Source organism: Pseudopodoces humilis, chromosome 7 (genome assembly GCF_049639895.1).
Source record: "Pseudopodoces humilis isolate 2021_Gansu_Grassland_sample_001 chromosome 7, ASM4963989v1, whole genome shotgun sequence".
Classification (NCBI taxonomy): Eukaryota; Metazoa; Chordata; class Aves; order Passeriformes; family Paridae; genus Pseudopodoces; species Pseudopodoces humilis.
The window spans coordinates 31,705,126-31,719,180 of NC_142206.1; the positions used below are offsets into that span (position 1 = coordinate 31,705,126).

The 14,055-nt window shown below is 35.3% G+C and overlaps 1 protein-coding gene across 7 annotated transcripts in view; it reads right to left on the reverse strand.

Moving 5' to 3' along the window:
- RYR3 (ryanodine receptor 3) overlaps positions 1-14,055 on the reverse strand; it is a 200,892-nt gene that overhangs the window by 80,304 nt on the left and 106,533 nt on the right. For 4 of the 7 annotated variants that reach the window (XM_014249774.2, XM_014249773.2, XM_014249771.2 and 1 more), the window contains exons 38-44: positions 12,924-13,061; positions 9,724-9,997; positions 7,876-7,990; positions 6,005-6,137; positions 4,936-5,039; positions 1,480-1,615; positions 393-573 (exon numbers count right to left, since the gene is read on the reverse strand). In XM_014249774.2, the coding sequence (XP_014105249.2) occupies positions 393-573; positions 1,480-1,615; positions 4,936-5,039; positions 6,005-6,137; positions 7,876-7,990; positions 9,724-9,997; positions 12,924-13,061 (1,081 nt within the window). The remainder of the gene's footprint in view (positions 1-392; positions 574-1,479; positions 1,616-4,935; positions 5,040-6,004; positions 6,138-7,875; positions 7,991-9,723; positions 9,998-12,923; positions 13,062-14,055) is intronic. The other 3 variants (XM_088057565.1, XM_014249772.2, XM_088057564.1) reach the window with 1 other exon arrangement.

A 14,055-nucleotide genomic window follows, 5' to 3' on the forward strand; every position in this document is an offset into this window, starting at 1 on the left:
CACCCAGAGACTATTCACCAGACATACTCATCCCTTTGGCTCCAGACAAAAGGGTTTTTGTCTCTAGGGTAAGCATGCAGGCTACCTCTAATAGCTGGCTTCACACAGGCCTTCTACTTTCCTCTTTTACTTTAGCTTAACTTTAGGTTCATTCCACAGAGTCTTCTCATTTATTTTGTCCTTCAGGCTTTTTCTCTCTGTAACTCTTATCCCACTTTTATCTAGCTAATGCTTTATGAATACCATATGACAACTGCGTGTGGATGTGAATCTCTAATTCTCTCTGTTTGTATAGTGCCTTACACAACAGGGTCCATTATCCACATACTGCAAGCATGATTGAACCAGCTATTAAATCCCCATTTGCCAAACAAGCATTCACATTTACTTACCCTTCTCTTTTATATGCCTGGGAAGGAAGGTCACGACTAGGATTCTCTGAGATCCTGATAGCTTCCTGCATAGCAGCCAGCAAACCATTTCCTCCTTCTCCCCTAAGGTCTGGCCCGAAGCACTCTGGCCGTCGAATAAGGAGCTTGACAACAACACTTGCATTTTCCTCAACACTTTCACCTGAGGACCAAAAATACACATATTTTCTCCTGAAAGATATTAAGTAGAAGAAAACTTCGTTTTCTCCTAGTTTTTTGTTACAAAATACAAAACAAGTCCTCATCCTAAGGTGCTGGTTTGAGATTCCCCTGCAGCCCATGGTGAAGACCATGGGTGAAGCAGCTGTGGCCCTGTGGCCTATGGAGGTCCACAGTGATGCAGAGATCCACCCGCAGCCCATGGAGGTTCATGGTGCAGCAGAGATCCACCTGCAGCCTGTGGAGAAGACGCACACTGCAGCAGGGGAATGCCTGAGAGGAGGCTGTGAACCTGTGGGAGGCCTGTGCTGGAGCAGGTTCCTGGCAGAGTCACCTGCAGACCTGTGGAGAGTGGAGCCCACACTGGAGCAGGTTTCCTGGTAGGACTTGTGAGGAACTCACACTGGAGCAGCATGTCCTGGAAGGACTGTACCCCATGGAAAAATGCCCCACATTGCAGCAGTTTGTGGAGAACTTTTGCCTGTGGGATGGAGTCACATTGGAGAAGGTTGTGGAGAAGTGTCTCCTATGGGAGGGACTGCATGCTAGAGCATGGGAAAGACTCTTCTCCAGGAGGAGTGGCAGGAATAAATATATTGATGTAATCCCCACTCCTGGTCTTCCTGTGCCAAGGAATTCCTAACATGATTTGCTACCATGGCTACAGGTTAATCTTCTCAATTATGTGATTTGCAAAAAAATGAAGAAAAAAAATACCACTATGAAGATTAAAAAAAAAATTGCAATAGTAAGCATACAGCAATAGTCTTGTGTTTGTAATGAGAAGAGTATGCATTAACCTCTCTTCAGATTTAACATATTTTTATGGTTAGGAAATTAATTTAAAGGAAACCTTTTGATGGAATCTGGATGCCAAGAAATTACTTACTATTGGCAAAAACGGCAAATCGTAAGAACGACAGGTAACGTTCACCCTCTATTGGGTTCCATCCAATGTCTGGATATCCTTTAGCCAGCAATACTGGACAACTCTGCAGGCCACAACCTGCCAGGTAGGTAACAACCTGCAATGCAGAATTAATCATTTATTCATATGCTTAGAAATACATTTCTAAAAATAGCTATAAACCAAAATGAGCACAGCATTTTTTTTAATTTTTTTTTTTAATCACAAGATTTTTTTATATTCTGGGCATTTAACCTAAGAATCTAACAAGATAGCTCATTATTTTATCAGTCATAGGGTTTTTTTAATGAAAAAAGGCAAGGACTCTTTGTTTCTGAAGTTACCTAATTATATGATGACACAAAATTACAACAACAAGAACAAATGTGAAATGTGAAAAGTGGAATAAAAATCTACTTTTTTCATTTATCTTGTATAATACGTAAGATCTTTTTGACAGTACATACACAACAACTAAAATACTGAACAGCTTTAAAATCATACCAATAACAATGTATGGTTTATTTGCTACAACAGAAAAATAAACATTTGTATATATTTTAGTTTATATAGACTAATTCTAACTTTAATGGATATTAAAACCATTACAATTATTCAGAAGAATGATAAATAACTGAACAGTTTTAAGAGTCTGAACCCAGAAAGACTAAAAAATTTTGGTAATACAAAAATTTCTAGCACGTTTCTGATCAAGAGGAGTATCTTTAAATAAGGGAAATCTCTGAGAAATTATGACAAATTCCTTTAATTATAGTAAACTGAATTTCAGAAATATATACAGAAAAATTTCCTCATTCATCTAAAAGGAAATTTGCAGATAACTGTGCATTTCAAATAAAAATCATATGTTTGTGCAAATGACAATACATGAGCATGGTTATAGCATGTAAAATAGGTAATGACCACAAAGAATCTTCCATGAACTTGTAAAAAAATATACAAATTATAAGTTCTTAAAATGGTAGGCAGAGAAAACGGATGGCAAAAGGGAGATATATGATGAGATTATACTTACTCAGTGTCTTAAGAGACAACAAATTATGAATTTAGAAAGAAGAATTACATGTCTGCTGATACATTATACAAATTGCCTCCAAAAGGCTGCAACAGTGGAGAAATGGGCTGATATGGAAAATATGTTTACTACAATGTTTACTACAGAGCACTCTGAGGAAAAAGTATGTAACTCCTAACAGGACTTGACAAACAGGATAGTTTTCAAGCACTTATTCAGAAGATACAAGTGAATGCATACTTGGAGGGGTCTAGAAATGCAGCTCATAAAAAAAATGTGAGAACACCAGTAGAATAAATCTCTTTCTTCTAAGATTTTACGATGTTACCACCAAGCCATATGGTTTTAATCTATTCAGTTTACTACAGTGTGTCATCAAGCCATGGGATACATTTCTTGTACAATCCTCTGCTGTCCACACAGTCACAAATTTGCAGTAAAGAGTTTTGTAGGAAGCAAAACAATGCAGAGTCCCAGGCAGGTGCAAAGAAGAGCCACTTTATTGCAAAAACCAGGCCACTGTAAGCAGTCAGACCTTTTTCCGTTACATAGTTTTAAATCATAACAAATATAATCCAACCAACCACCATATACCACTATGTGAGCAATGTTTATATAGTTTGTTTTTCTGCCTCCAATTCAGCTGAGTCACTTTCCCATAGTCCTTTTCTGCTTAGCCAAAGTAGCAGGCCTGAGCCATGATTTTACAAGGGTAACAAGGCCCTTATTTTATAAGGCATTACCTATATGTAACAGAGTTGAAATTTGCAATGGCAAAAGTTGAAAAGTTAAGTTGTCTATGTGCAATTTATTTGCTTTGCACACAATTTTTATGGTATAAACTTCAGTCACATAGAAATGCTGTATCATTCTGTGAGTAGGGTGTCTGTCACATCCATCAGCTCATATCCAGACAGTATTAGTTTTTTTGTGGTTATTTAGTACATAGAATTGTTTACTGAATAACCTCCACATACTGCACTAGATAAAGTTATTGTCTCACCAAAGATAATACATTGTAGCCAATACATTATGATTCTTACAGCTAAAATGACTAACAAATTTGAGAAGCCCAGTCTGAGGCACATACAGCCTGATTTTTCCAACATAATATACTGCTTAAGTTACAGCCTATATCTGTTACTGTTTGAACATTCAGTATTTGTACAGTGCCAAGTATTTCAGTAAGCAAAGTGCCAAGTATTTCAAGGTAAGCAATCAGCAAATGAGAAATATAGTCAACAGTGAAATGTAGTTTAAGTGACTTCCTCTACAGTAATTTCCATGAAAATATAAGACAGTCACTGTCAGTGTTCCAGTCACTATACCATACCAAGTGTTGTATCACAAGGATAGATATCAATACCATTCCATTTTTTATTAATGACATTCAATTTTTTTATTAATGAACTCTGCAGTTTTGAAGGTGATAGAGAATTGCTGATTCTTCTCAACAGCTTATTACCAAGTAAGTATATTGCTGTGCTGTCTCACACTCTTTCCATTCATATTCTTGCCTGTCTTCCTAAAGCTATTGCTGTAATATGCCCATTTATTTCAATTTCACAACTTTTCCTCTCCCACACTATATACTGATCACAAACAGTCCCATGAGTTCCACTGTCATCACAGGATCCTCTCATACTGCATGGAGACTTTCTCTGTGCTAAGCTATCATTTAGAGGTTTGACTACTCCTTGTATTTATATTAAACCCTGTTCTGTTTTCTGTACCCCTATGCTCAGTTTGCATCTCTAACTTCCTTTACCTGCTTTCCTCCTCTTCTGACTGTGCACTGCCATCTCTAAACCGATTTTACTCCTGTGATATATAAATAACTTTCATTCCATTTTTCACATTTTACCACATTTTCCAGCTCATCACATTCCCCTTTATTCCTAACCATTACCAATGACTTGAGTACTGGACTCAGTTTCCCATTGACCATATTAAAATCCTGTTTCACCTTTCATCTTGAAATAACTGCCCTTCCATTTTCTTAGCTTTAACCTCCATCCCCACAAATATCTATGTTTTAAGCGAAAAGACCTATGTCCTTTATTTAACATTATTCTTTTAATTTTCAACATTTTCATCCCCAAAAACCATTTCTTGATATTCCTGTTTCTTGTCTTTTTTCTAGTCAACCTTTCTACCTGATAACAATAGTGAAAGGATGCAGAAGATAGAAATAAATCTATCTCGCTCTGATTCCCAATAAGCATGAAGTAAAATCAGGGAAAATACTGTCCAGTCAACCTTACCTTGAAACAATACATACCTAGAGTGGGTATTTCTGAGGACAACATATTCAAAAATTAGTATGACCAAACCTATCCTTTTAAACCCTTTTAGCACAAGTACACCATTTAATAAATGAGTAAATAAATCAGAGTGGCCACCTTATCAAGGTCCGGCTCCTCCAATGCGAGTGCAAGTTCATTGTTGTCCATCACAGAGGCTGCTGCCACATCGAGTGGTGTCGAGCCCCTCATTGAAGGAAACGCTGCAGAAAAAATCAACACATAATAATTAGATGGAGTTTGCAGTGATCTCATTCATGCAGGAGAGGGCAGCAGTCACGCTGGAATCTAGAACATAAGTATATTCATAGTACATTTTAGGACAGTTCTTCATCCAAGAAGACAGTCAACTGTTTTTAATAATGTGAAAATGCTGAATTTTTTTTCTGACTTCACATCCATATCTGTAAGCACACTCAACCACAGTGATTTTAAATACATATGGAAAAAATCAGTATCAACAATATAGCAAATCAGAGGAATACTTTTTTCTTAGGAGATCAACATGTTAACTCCATAATTCTGCACAGCCTTATCAAGCCAAGATTTTAAAACATGCCTATGTTTAGCAAAAAGAACCTTTCAAGCTTCACTTACCTGTTTTCTTTCTTTAATCATTTCTAGTTTTCTGTATTTATTATGGCCAAATGCACACATGAGCAGCAAAATTATTGTGAAATCATATGCTATCTTGTCTTGACATATCTTATTATTATAGCCATCTATCTAGCCAACAAAATTTTCCTTGTGTTACAAGATCTAATGCACATGCATTAAAAAAACATACATTCAATGTTTAAAAGAAAAATATGAAATTTACTTCAGTAGTCTAAATTATCAAGGCAAAGAAAATTAAACCAGATGAAACAGGCAAGCACCATAAGGAGTCAATTTAATCTTAGATTTCAAGCCACAGCTATTTTGAATAGAAAAATGTTAAACCACACATTTAGTATTGATATTTTCAAGGTGTTAAACAGACTATTCTTTTTCTAATACAATTCACAGACACATAAGCATGAAACAAAAGTGAAAAAAAAAGGAATTAAAGGTGAAACCACAAGGTGGTTTAAGCATGTTTCAGCCTGCTATACAAATTAGACACCAGTCTTGTGATATCACAGTTGCTCCTACTCTTGCTTTTAGGTGTTGCAGCTACATGGCATACCCAGTCCAACACTGCTGTTTTCCAGTAAGTAACTGAGATGCTCAAACATGGCCTTTTGGTTTTGACGACTAATGCGACAGAAGTAGCACAGGAACCGACAACAGCTTGCCACCATCTTAGGAAAAGCGATCTGCTGAAGAGGAAAGTTGACAAAGCAGTGAAATATGTTAATTACCAATCTGTTCCAGTTCTTCTTCCTGCACTCCAAACAAGGAAAGTATAGTGAAGTTACCAAGGTGATAAGCAACTGACAGTTGCTTTGGTTCTAAGTTAAGAAAGGACCCACATTTCCTTTTAACTTTCACATTCATTAAGACATTAAAGTGTTGAAAAAACATTTTTCAGGGAACTGTAGGTGACATCAGTTTGAACTGGCAAGTTTTTATCTTTCCACCATTCCTTCAGCGACAATACATGTCTCAATACAGCCTCATGATTAACCATTCATTCCAAGAAGCTGGACATCTAGCTTAAATAATCTGCTGCCACAACCTAGGAAAATGTTCAGTCCCTAAACCACAGACTACATTTCATGATTGATCATTCCATCTTTTGAAGCTACAACACTGAACAGAAAGAAATGTTCATGTGGTACCTACTGTCTACGTACAATTCATAAAGACAGAGACATAAAATAGGTTATTTGAGGTGGCCAAGCACATTTAATGGCACAACATCAGGTTACTAAACAGTTGTCTAAGTCTGCATTTCCTTTGAAGGCTGTAATGGTAATTTCTGTAAAGCATTTTCATAGATCTGTGTTATTTAAATTTTCTAGGAAAATATTTTTTAAATAAAATTAGAAGGCATTGGGGGTTGTCATTGTTTTGGGGTTCTACTCTTTTTATCACCTTTAGCTCTATGTACAAGTTGTAGCAAAACTAGGGTGTTGTTATACTCATAAATTAACAAAGTAATAATAATTTTGTAAGTAATTGTAACTTGCCTTGAAATTCAACAGAAATACTAAAACTGGTATGTGAATACTTTGTAAAACTGCAATGGTATAGGCAGATGAAATGTATAAGTATTTAAGAGAATTATATGAGCAATATGACCAAAGAGGCAAAGAAAGAGGGGTGCAGCTGCACACAGAAGACAATCAAGTTATGAAAAATTGAAAGACAGAGAAAAGATAACCAAAAGGTCGAATATTGGGTTGAAAATTGTTCCAAATACATAAGAAAAATGAACGGCCAGGCAAAAGGATATTAGATAAGGAAAACTGGGATCAGAGGAAACCCCTCTTTTTGAGGTGGAGGCAACAGGATAAAAAAAATCAGGCATGAGCAAAGAGAAGAAAGAAAATATGCGCATTTCACTTCTCACTTTCTTCAGGAGTTGAAATTTTCTGTTAGGCTTCTCAAAATTTATGCCACTCTGCCTTTAAAATAACATGTATATATATTCAACTATAACACAGAGAAAAGAGAGAACACAACACTGCAAGAAAATTTTTGCTCAATTCAAGTACATGAATTTGAGCATTAAAATTTAGACTGGGTTTAGTCTCTTATAATTTATTGGTAGTAACACTTCATTTGAGCTGAAGAGGTAATTTTTCCTACCAGAGCTACACCTCCAATAAATGCAGTTAAAGTATATATTTAATTCAAGAACAAAACATTTACAATCCTATTAAAATAAAAATGAAACACTTATAACAACTCAGGTTTTAAAAATCAAGGCAAGGCTACTGGTCTTCTGCCTCTAGTAAAATAAAAAGTATTCTACCTTTTCATTAATGAATACTTTAATTTGAACAAGCAAAAGCTTACATGGGATATATTTTTATTCACCTTTTGAACATCCTAGTATATTTTTGGGGAGGTTCAAAATGCAAAACATATAACAAATTGTGGTGAAATTACCTGAGATTTATCTCCTCCCAGCACATTGACCATCACATCCATAACAGTCTCATGCATGCCCAAGACTCTCATTAGGTTAGGATGCTGATAAAACACCTTGTTGTTCATTATATCCCTAAAACGGAAGAAAAGGCAATTTGTTTTTAAGAAACCCCAAATTAAAGTTAATGCATTGAGATTTCAGAAGTATGCATTTATTGCATTAACATAATTTTAAATTCTTTGAATTCAGCATAATACAAAAACACCTGAGAACAAAATATTTCACATTTCAATATGCTATCATTCCTCTAATTCTCATAGATTCTTCATAATAAGAATATTAACCTCCAAATTATTTCAAGATTGTAATTCTTCATCTCTAAATTGCTCCTACCATCTGTTCTGTTTAAATAAAAAAAAAATAAATTCTGTGATGATCTAAGTGGAAAAGAATATGTTTTGTTAGGTTTAAAATTGAGAACAGAGATCAAGAAAACAGAATCTAATCAATTATATTTCTGCAGTAATCTCTTAATTTCCTCAGTTCAATAAGTAAAGACAATACATAGATCTAGTATTTAAGGATATCTATTATATGTATTTCATCAGTATTTCCAAATTCTGTCAGAAGTGGCATACAGATCCATTATGAATGACTACTTTAATTTTTTTCACTCTGTCCACCACTCTCTCAACATTTTCTAGAATCTGCTGTATTGTTTTCATAATCCAGAAGACAATTTATTTGTTTCAAAATAATCCAGGGACTAGGTTTCAATTGAATCCAGGGATTTCTAACATCTTAGGACAACCTGTTTAAAAACACATGGCAAATAACAGGAATCATGCCTATTTTAAAGAAATACAGAAAACTGAGAATGAATGAGTCTCAATACAGCACTGTTTGGAAGGTGTTTATATACATACTGTGTTTAGGCAAAATTTATCCTTTATCCCTCAAATAATTCTCAGCAAATTCACAAACTCCGCATCAGGGACAAATTGAGTAATACTGTCACACACTGCCTAATGAGTTACTGCCATGGCTCAATTAATTCAAATGAAGCAATTAGTCTTTGCAATTTTTACAAAAACACTACAAATTTAACATTGAAGTAGTAAGAATAATGGAAGTTTCTTAGAATTGTAAAGGAGAGAATTTTTTAATATTCCTGAAGAAAGACAAATATAGTTCTCAGGTAAAAATACTATAATTTTCTCTCTTTTTAAATGCACCATTTTAATTGAAGTAATGTACTTTCTGTGATTTTTTTTCCTTCCAACATTAAATGGCCCAACCAGCATTTACTCACACAAGAGGAATAACAAATATGCAGGAATGCACCATAATACCTGCACTGCTTAACAGAGGTAATTTTATAGCAAAGATGCAGAAAATATTCTCACATCATCTGGTGCTATATAAAGGAAATTTCTTCTGAATTTCCAATTGAAAAGACACCACCAAGTTTATTCACTCATACATGAAATATAATATGGCTTTAAGTTTGGGAAAAATGCAGTATATATATACACCAGCAAAACTTTTAGTGATCTTTTTCTCCAGAATTGCTAAAACATATACATGTTTAAACATCAGGGTTTAAGCATCAGGCTTAACTGTAGTAAATGGAGTCCATTTTCTTTAGATAATACCTTAGATCACAGAAGCTTTTACCCTTTTGATGCTGTTAGGAAGATCAGTTGGAGTCACCTTGGAAATGTATGTGAAAATGTAAATCTCTGGTGCATATTTACACTTCAGCACAGCATTAATTTTCATTTAGGAAGAAAAATTATAGGTTTTACTAATATAACAAAAAGCTTCACACCAACTTAAAAAAAATAAATCTGTTAATTCCATACCCTAATCCATTAATCATCAGCAATTCCTCCTCTTTTCCCATCCTCACACTGAGAAGAGAGCGAATCTGGCCCAGTGCTGCAAGTAGATTAATGGTATCCTTCACAGAGGCAGCACTGATAGTGTATGCTTTCCTCAGGGCTTGCAGTAGCTCACCAATGCTGTCATATTGCCTACGAAGGAGGCTGTACATAATCCGAACTAATTCAGGATCTTGGATCTGATCTTCCTGGGACCAGCGCACCATTGTCTGCGATATGAGTTCTTTCAGTGTAGCTGAAAGCAAAATACATTACATGTTAGTAGCTCTTCCAACCGAAAACATCAAAAACATGTATTATAGTAAAATATGTAAGAGCAGTCAACAAAGCAGCTGTAAAAAACCACAAGCAGACTGAACAAGGTTTTTTAATTGGAAAAGCAACTTTCAGATCTTTTGAGATAAGTGTAATTTTCTTGAGAGATAGAAAACAATAAACATCTACTTAAGGTTCAAGTCCATACCAGCACTGTTGACAATGAAAACCTTGAAGCTGACCGTTGACTCTGAGAATCATCCTTGTAAATTAAATGTTGCATTTAGACTTTTAATTTATCCCTCATTTCTATATCAAGTCACTGTCACTTGGGAATGCACTTTCTAAAAACATTGTATTGTTTGGAACTACAGAATAAATATTGCTTGAAGCACTTGTACTGTAGACAATGCAAATTCAGTGATGCTATAAACAATTTTGCTGAGGCCAAAGTTTAAGGAATTTACCTGAAATTCTTTGTTCCAACAAATGTTCATGCTTGATATCAAGTAAAACAGGAAAACCATCTTACATCTTAAAACAATGCAAGTTTCCTTCTTCTATTACCAATAAACATATGCCTTGACTTTCCCAAAGAACAAATGGCAAGAACAGCTCCCTCCCACTTTCCATCACTAAAGTGTTTATAGATAGTGTAGATCCATTCAGGTTTGAGTCTACACAATCTTTGCACTCCCTAACACTTCTTTCTTAGTTTACTTATTGTATTTACACAAAGCCATCATTAATTTTGAGGTTCAGTTCAATAATCAGGCTTTCTATCTGTGGGAACAAATTCTGTACTTCACAGATAGCTCTAGTCTTAGTGGCATGCCATGCCTTATCTCAGCTTTGACTTGATGGTTACAAAAGCCCTACAATCATTATTAACACTAATTCATTGCCTCTATGTGTTTATTTTCAGAGTTCTAACTTGTTTTTAAATACAAAATTTACTAATTCATCATTAACACTAGGTTGAAATTGCTGGCATTCCTCCGTTGGGTAAAAGTTAATTTGTCATAAGAAATGAATGTATGCTTAGAGGAAAGGAAGATTTATTTGTAGTAAATAGTTCCTTCTGATGAATATTCACAGTCTGAGTATGTATGAGTAAAGCCAAGACACTCAAGGCCAGAAGTTTTATCCTTGGAAATAGGTACACATTGTGCACATCACCACACCTCTTCATGGACATAAAAGGATTGGGAGTACCTCCAAACCCCATTTCCTTTAATCTCTGAATTCCAAATTCCCTGTTGCATAAAGGGAAAGTGCACACATGGATTAAAACCTCAGAGTCTCCAGCTACAGTCAAGTGTATAATATATTTATATTATTTTTCATCGTGCTTTGAATGGCTTAATGCATATTTGCACTATGCATCACTCCAAGAAGCCCAAGCTTGAAGAAATCATCTGAAGTTTCTAGAAAAATAGACACTGTAGGATCATTTTCCCAACCTATATTTCTTGTAACCCAAAGCTCTGGTACATTAAATAAGTGAACTGCTCTGTTCCAAGGACCAAACACCATGTGCCCTGATGTTTTAGGAGTGAATACTTCCAAATTCATGACAATAGAATCCATATGAAACCTGGAGAAGAAATGATACTTCCAGATACTGACTAGGTCCTGCTACCCTCAAAGAGAAAGCAGATGTTATCAGATGAGTCACTGGAGAATGAAGCCCTGTTTCCTGCAGCAAAACAGATTGTTATAAGGTTTAATGTATTTATAACACAGTAACAAACTTAACAGACCAAAATATGCTTTCAGACCAGGAAAAACACTCTAAGGTGCTTTCCAGATCAAGCAGTTCATGTAAGAGTTGTCATGAGTTATAAAATAATTTAGCTGCCTAATCTCAACACAACTCTTGATGAAATTATTGAGCCTGAAGTAAATTAACCATTCCACATCTGTACCTGGTCCTACTGCCAAACTAAGCAACTTGGAAAAAAAAGGAGTAACCATCATTGGTTGACCAACCTCAAGTCACTTGAGAACCCTGCACATGATATCTGGATAGTGTTACAGAAATTTAGAGCTAGAAACCCTATCTTGATTCAGAAAGGTAATAAGAAACCTCAGCAAAAACATGTCTAAAGGAAGACTTGGAGGAATTTGGCCTTTTGCCTTGCTTAGTCCTCACTATCCCTAGTCACTACTAAGGATTGAAAACTCATAAACATATCACAGCAAAGACAAAGTTTGTGAGATTCATACCACACATCACCCTCAGTGGGGTGAATTCTCATGTGGCATGTGAGCACAGTGGCAATGAGAATCAGCTGAACTGTTCAAGGAGGCTCAACAAAAAGGAACTGCAAGCATGGAACCAATCTCGCCTGTATAGACCACCCCTTGCATGTTATAGAAGAGGGTATGGGAATGGATACGTACAGAAATACTGCTCAGAATAAGAAGTTTGTGATCACAACCGTTTCAGGGGGTTTATGTGCTTGTCAGTATATTTGTGTGTTTATGTAGCCTATGAACAGGTAATAGAAGGAAAACGGAGATAAGCTCTAAAGAAGAATTTTCACATTAAAAAACCAAACCATAAAAATGAGATCTTCCCATGTTTAGAATTCTTGAGTCTAGGTTATTGTGTTATAATTAGCCTTTCACAATTCTGTATAAAGAATATGTAAATTTTCAACACCATAGCTAATGATCTGGATCCAAAATCTTCCACTCATTTTAATTTGTTTAATTTTGTTTAAAAATGTATCTGAGGTGCTCAGTATCCAGAATAATAGTTCTAAGAGTTAGAAGAAACTTAAACAAGTAGTCTGCTTCTTCAGCCTCTTATAAAATTTTATTAGAAAATACACTCCTGTTGACTGTGTAAAATTTTAACACTTGCATCATGAAAGAATTTATATGGAAAGAATACTTACTAGGAGCTTTCTCTTCTTCTTCCTTAGGCTCCAATTTTTCTGCTTTTGGTGGACCTTTGATTTTGTACATTAATGAGCGGAGTTTGCCAGTCAAGGAGGAATCTTCCTCTTCCTCTTCCTCTTCTTCTAGTGGAATACCTTAGCATAAAATAAAACTGGTTAGAAACAAAACTTAATCTTTGAGGTTTAACTCCCTTAATATTTAAACAATATAAAAATAGCTATAGGAATATTTTTTAACCAGCAAATTCCATACTGGATAAAAGAGGAAGAAGTAAGGCCAGCAGTTTTAACACATAGGACCAGAAAGCACCCCTCAAATTATGTTCATTTAAGTACACATACTTCTTACATCCAGATTTATAGTGTTCATTTTTCACTATTATGATCAAAGAGGTGCTACTTTTTTAAGAGTCTACTATGGCAATTAAATATGACTCACGGTCATATTTGATTAAATATGTGATCCTTTGTTTCACATTTCTGAATGAAGGCTAAAGAAAGAAATATATGGCTGTATCTTACAATACAGTACAGTTTTTCAGCTGAGATATTTAGCAGCGATAAACAAATATATTAACTGAATTTAAAGCTGTATGAAGGCAGACATTGAGAGATTATGTGGGCAATATATGCTTTTCATGAAAATGTATACAATGAGATGGGATATCATTTTATCAGGTAGTTTAATACAGTTCAGTTCACTACACTGCTTCACAACCATTCAGTGTCTCTCACACCTCTTAGTGATCATCAGACAACACGTGTTATGTGCAGAAGCAAACAACTAAGCAGGCGCTCTTCAGATCAGAGATAATTGTGCCAAGCTGAAATGTAAGCTTTTTGCAGCTTGCTTGTCAAAGAGCAATTGAGAAAAGGAAAAGCTTTTCAGACAGGATCCTAGAGGCAGAACCTGAAGCAGAGGGAAAATGAATAAACTGCAGTGGCTGAAACTGGTACTAAACAATTAACTAAGAAAGAAAATAGAACATATGAGGTATAAAGTTGGAGAAACTTTTCTGCTAGCAGCTACAAAGGGGGAGTTGAAATTATGACTAGGAGTGACTAAGTGATAAAATTCAAAGGCACTGGGAGGAATCGAAAGAAGTCAAAATTGAAATTGGACAGTAAA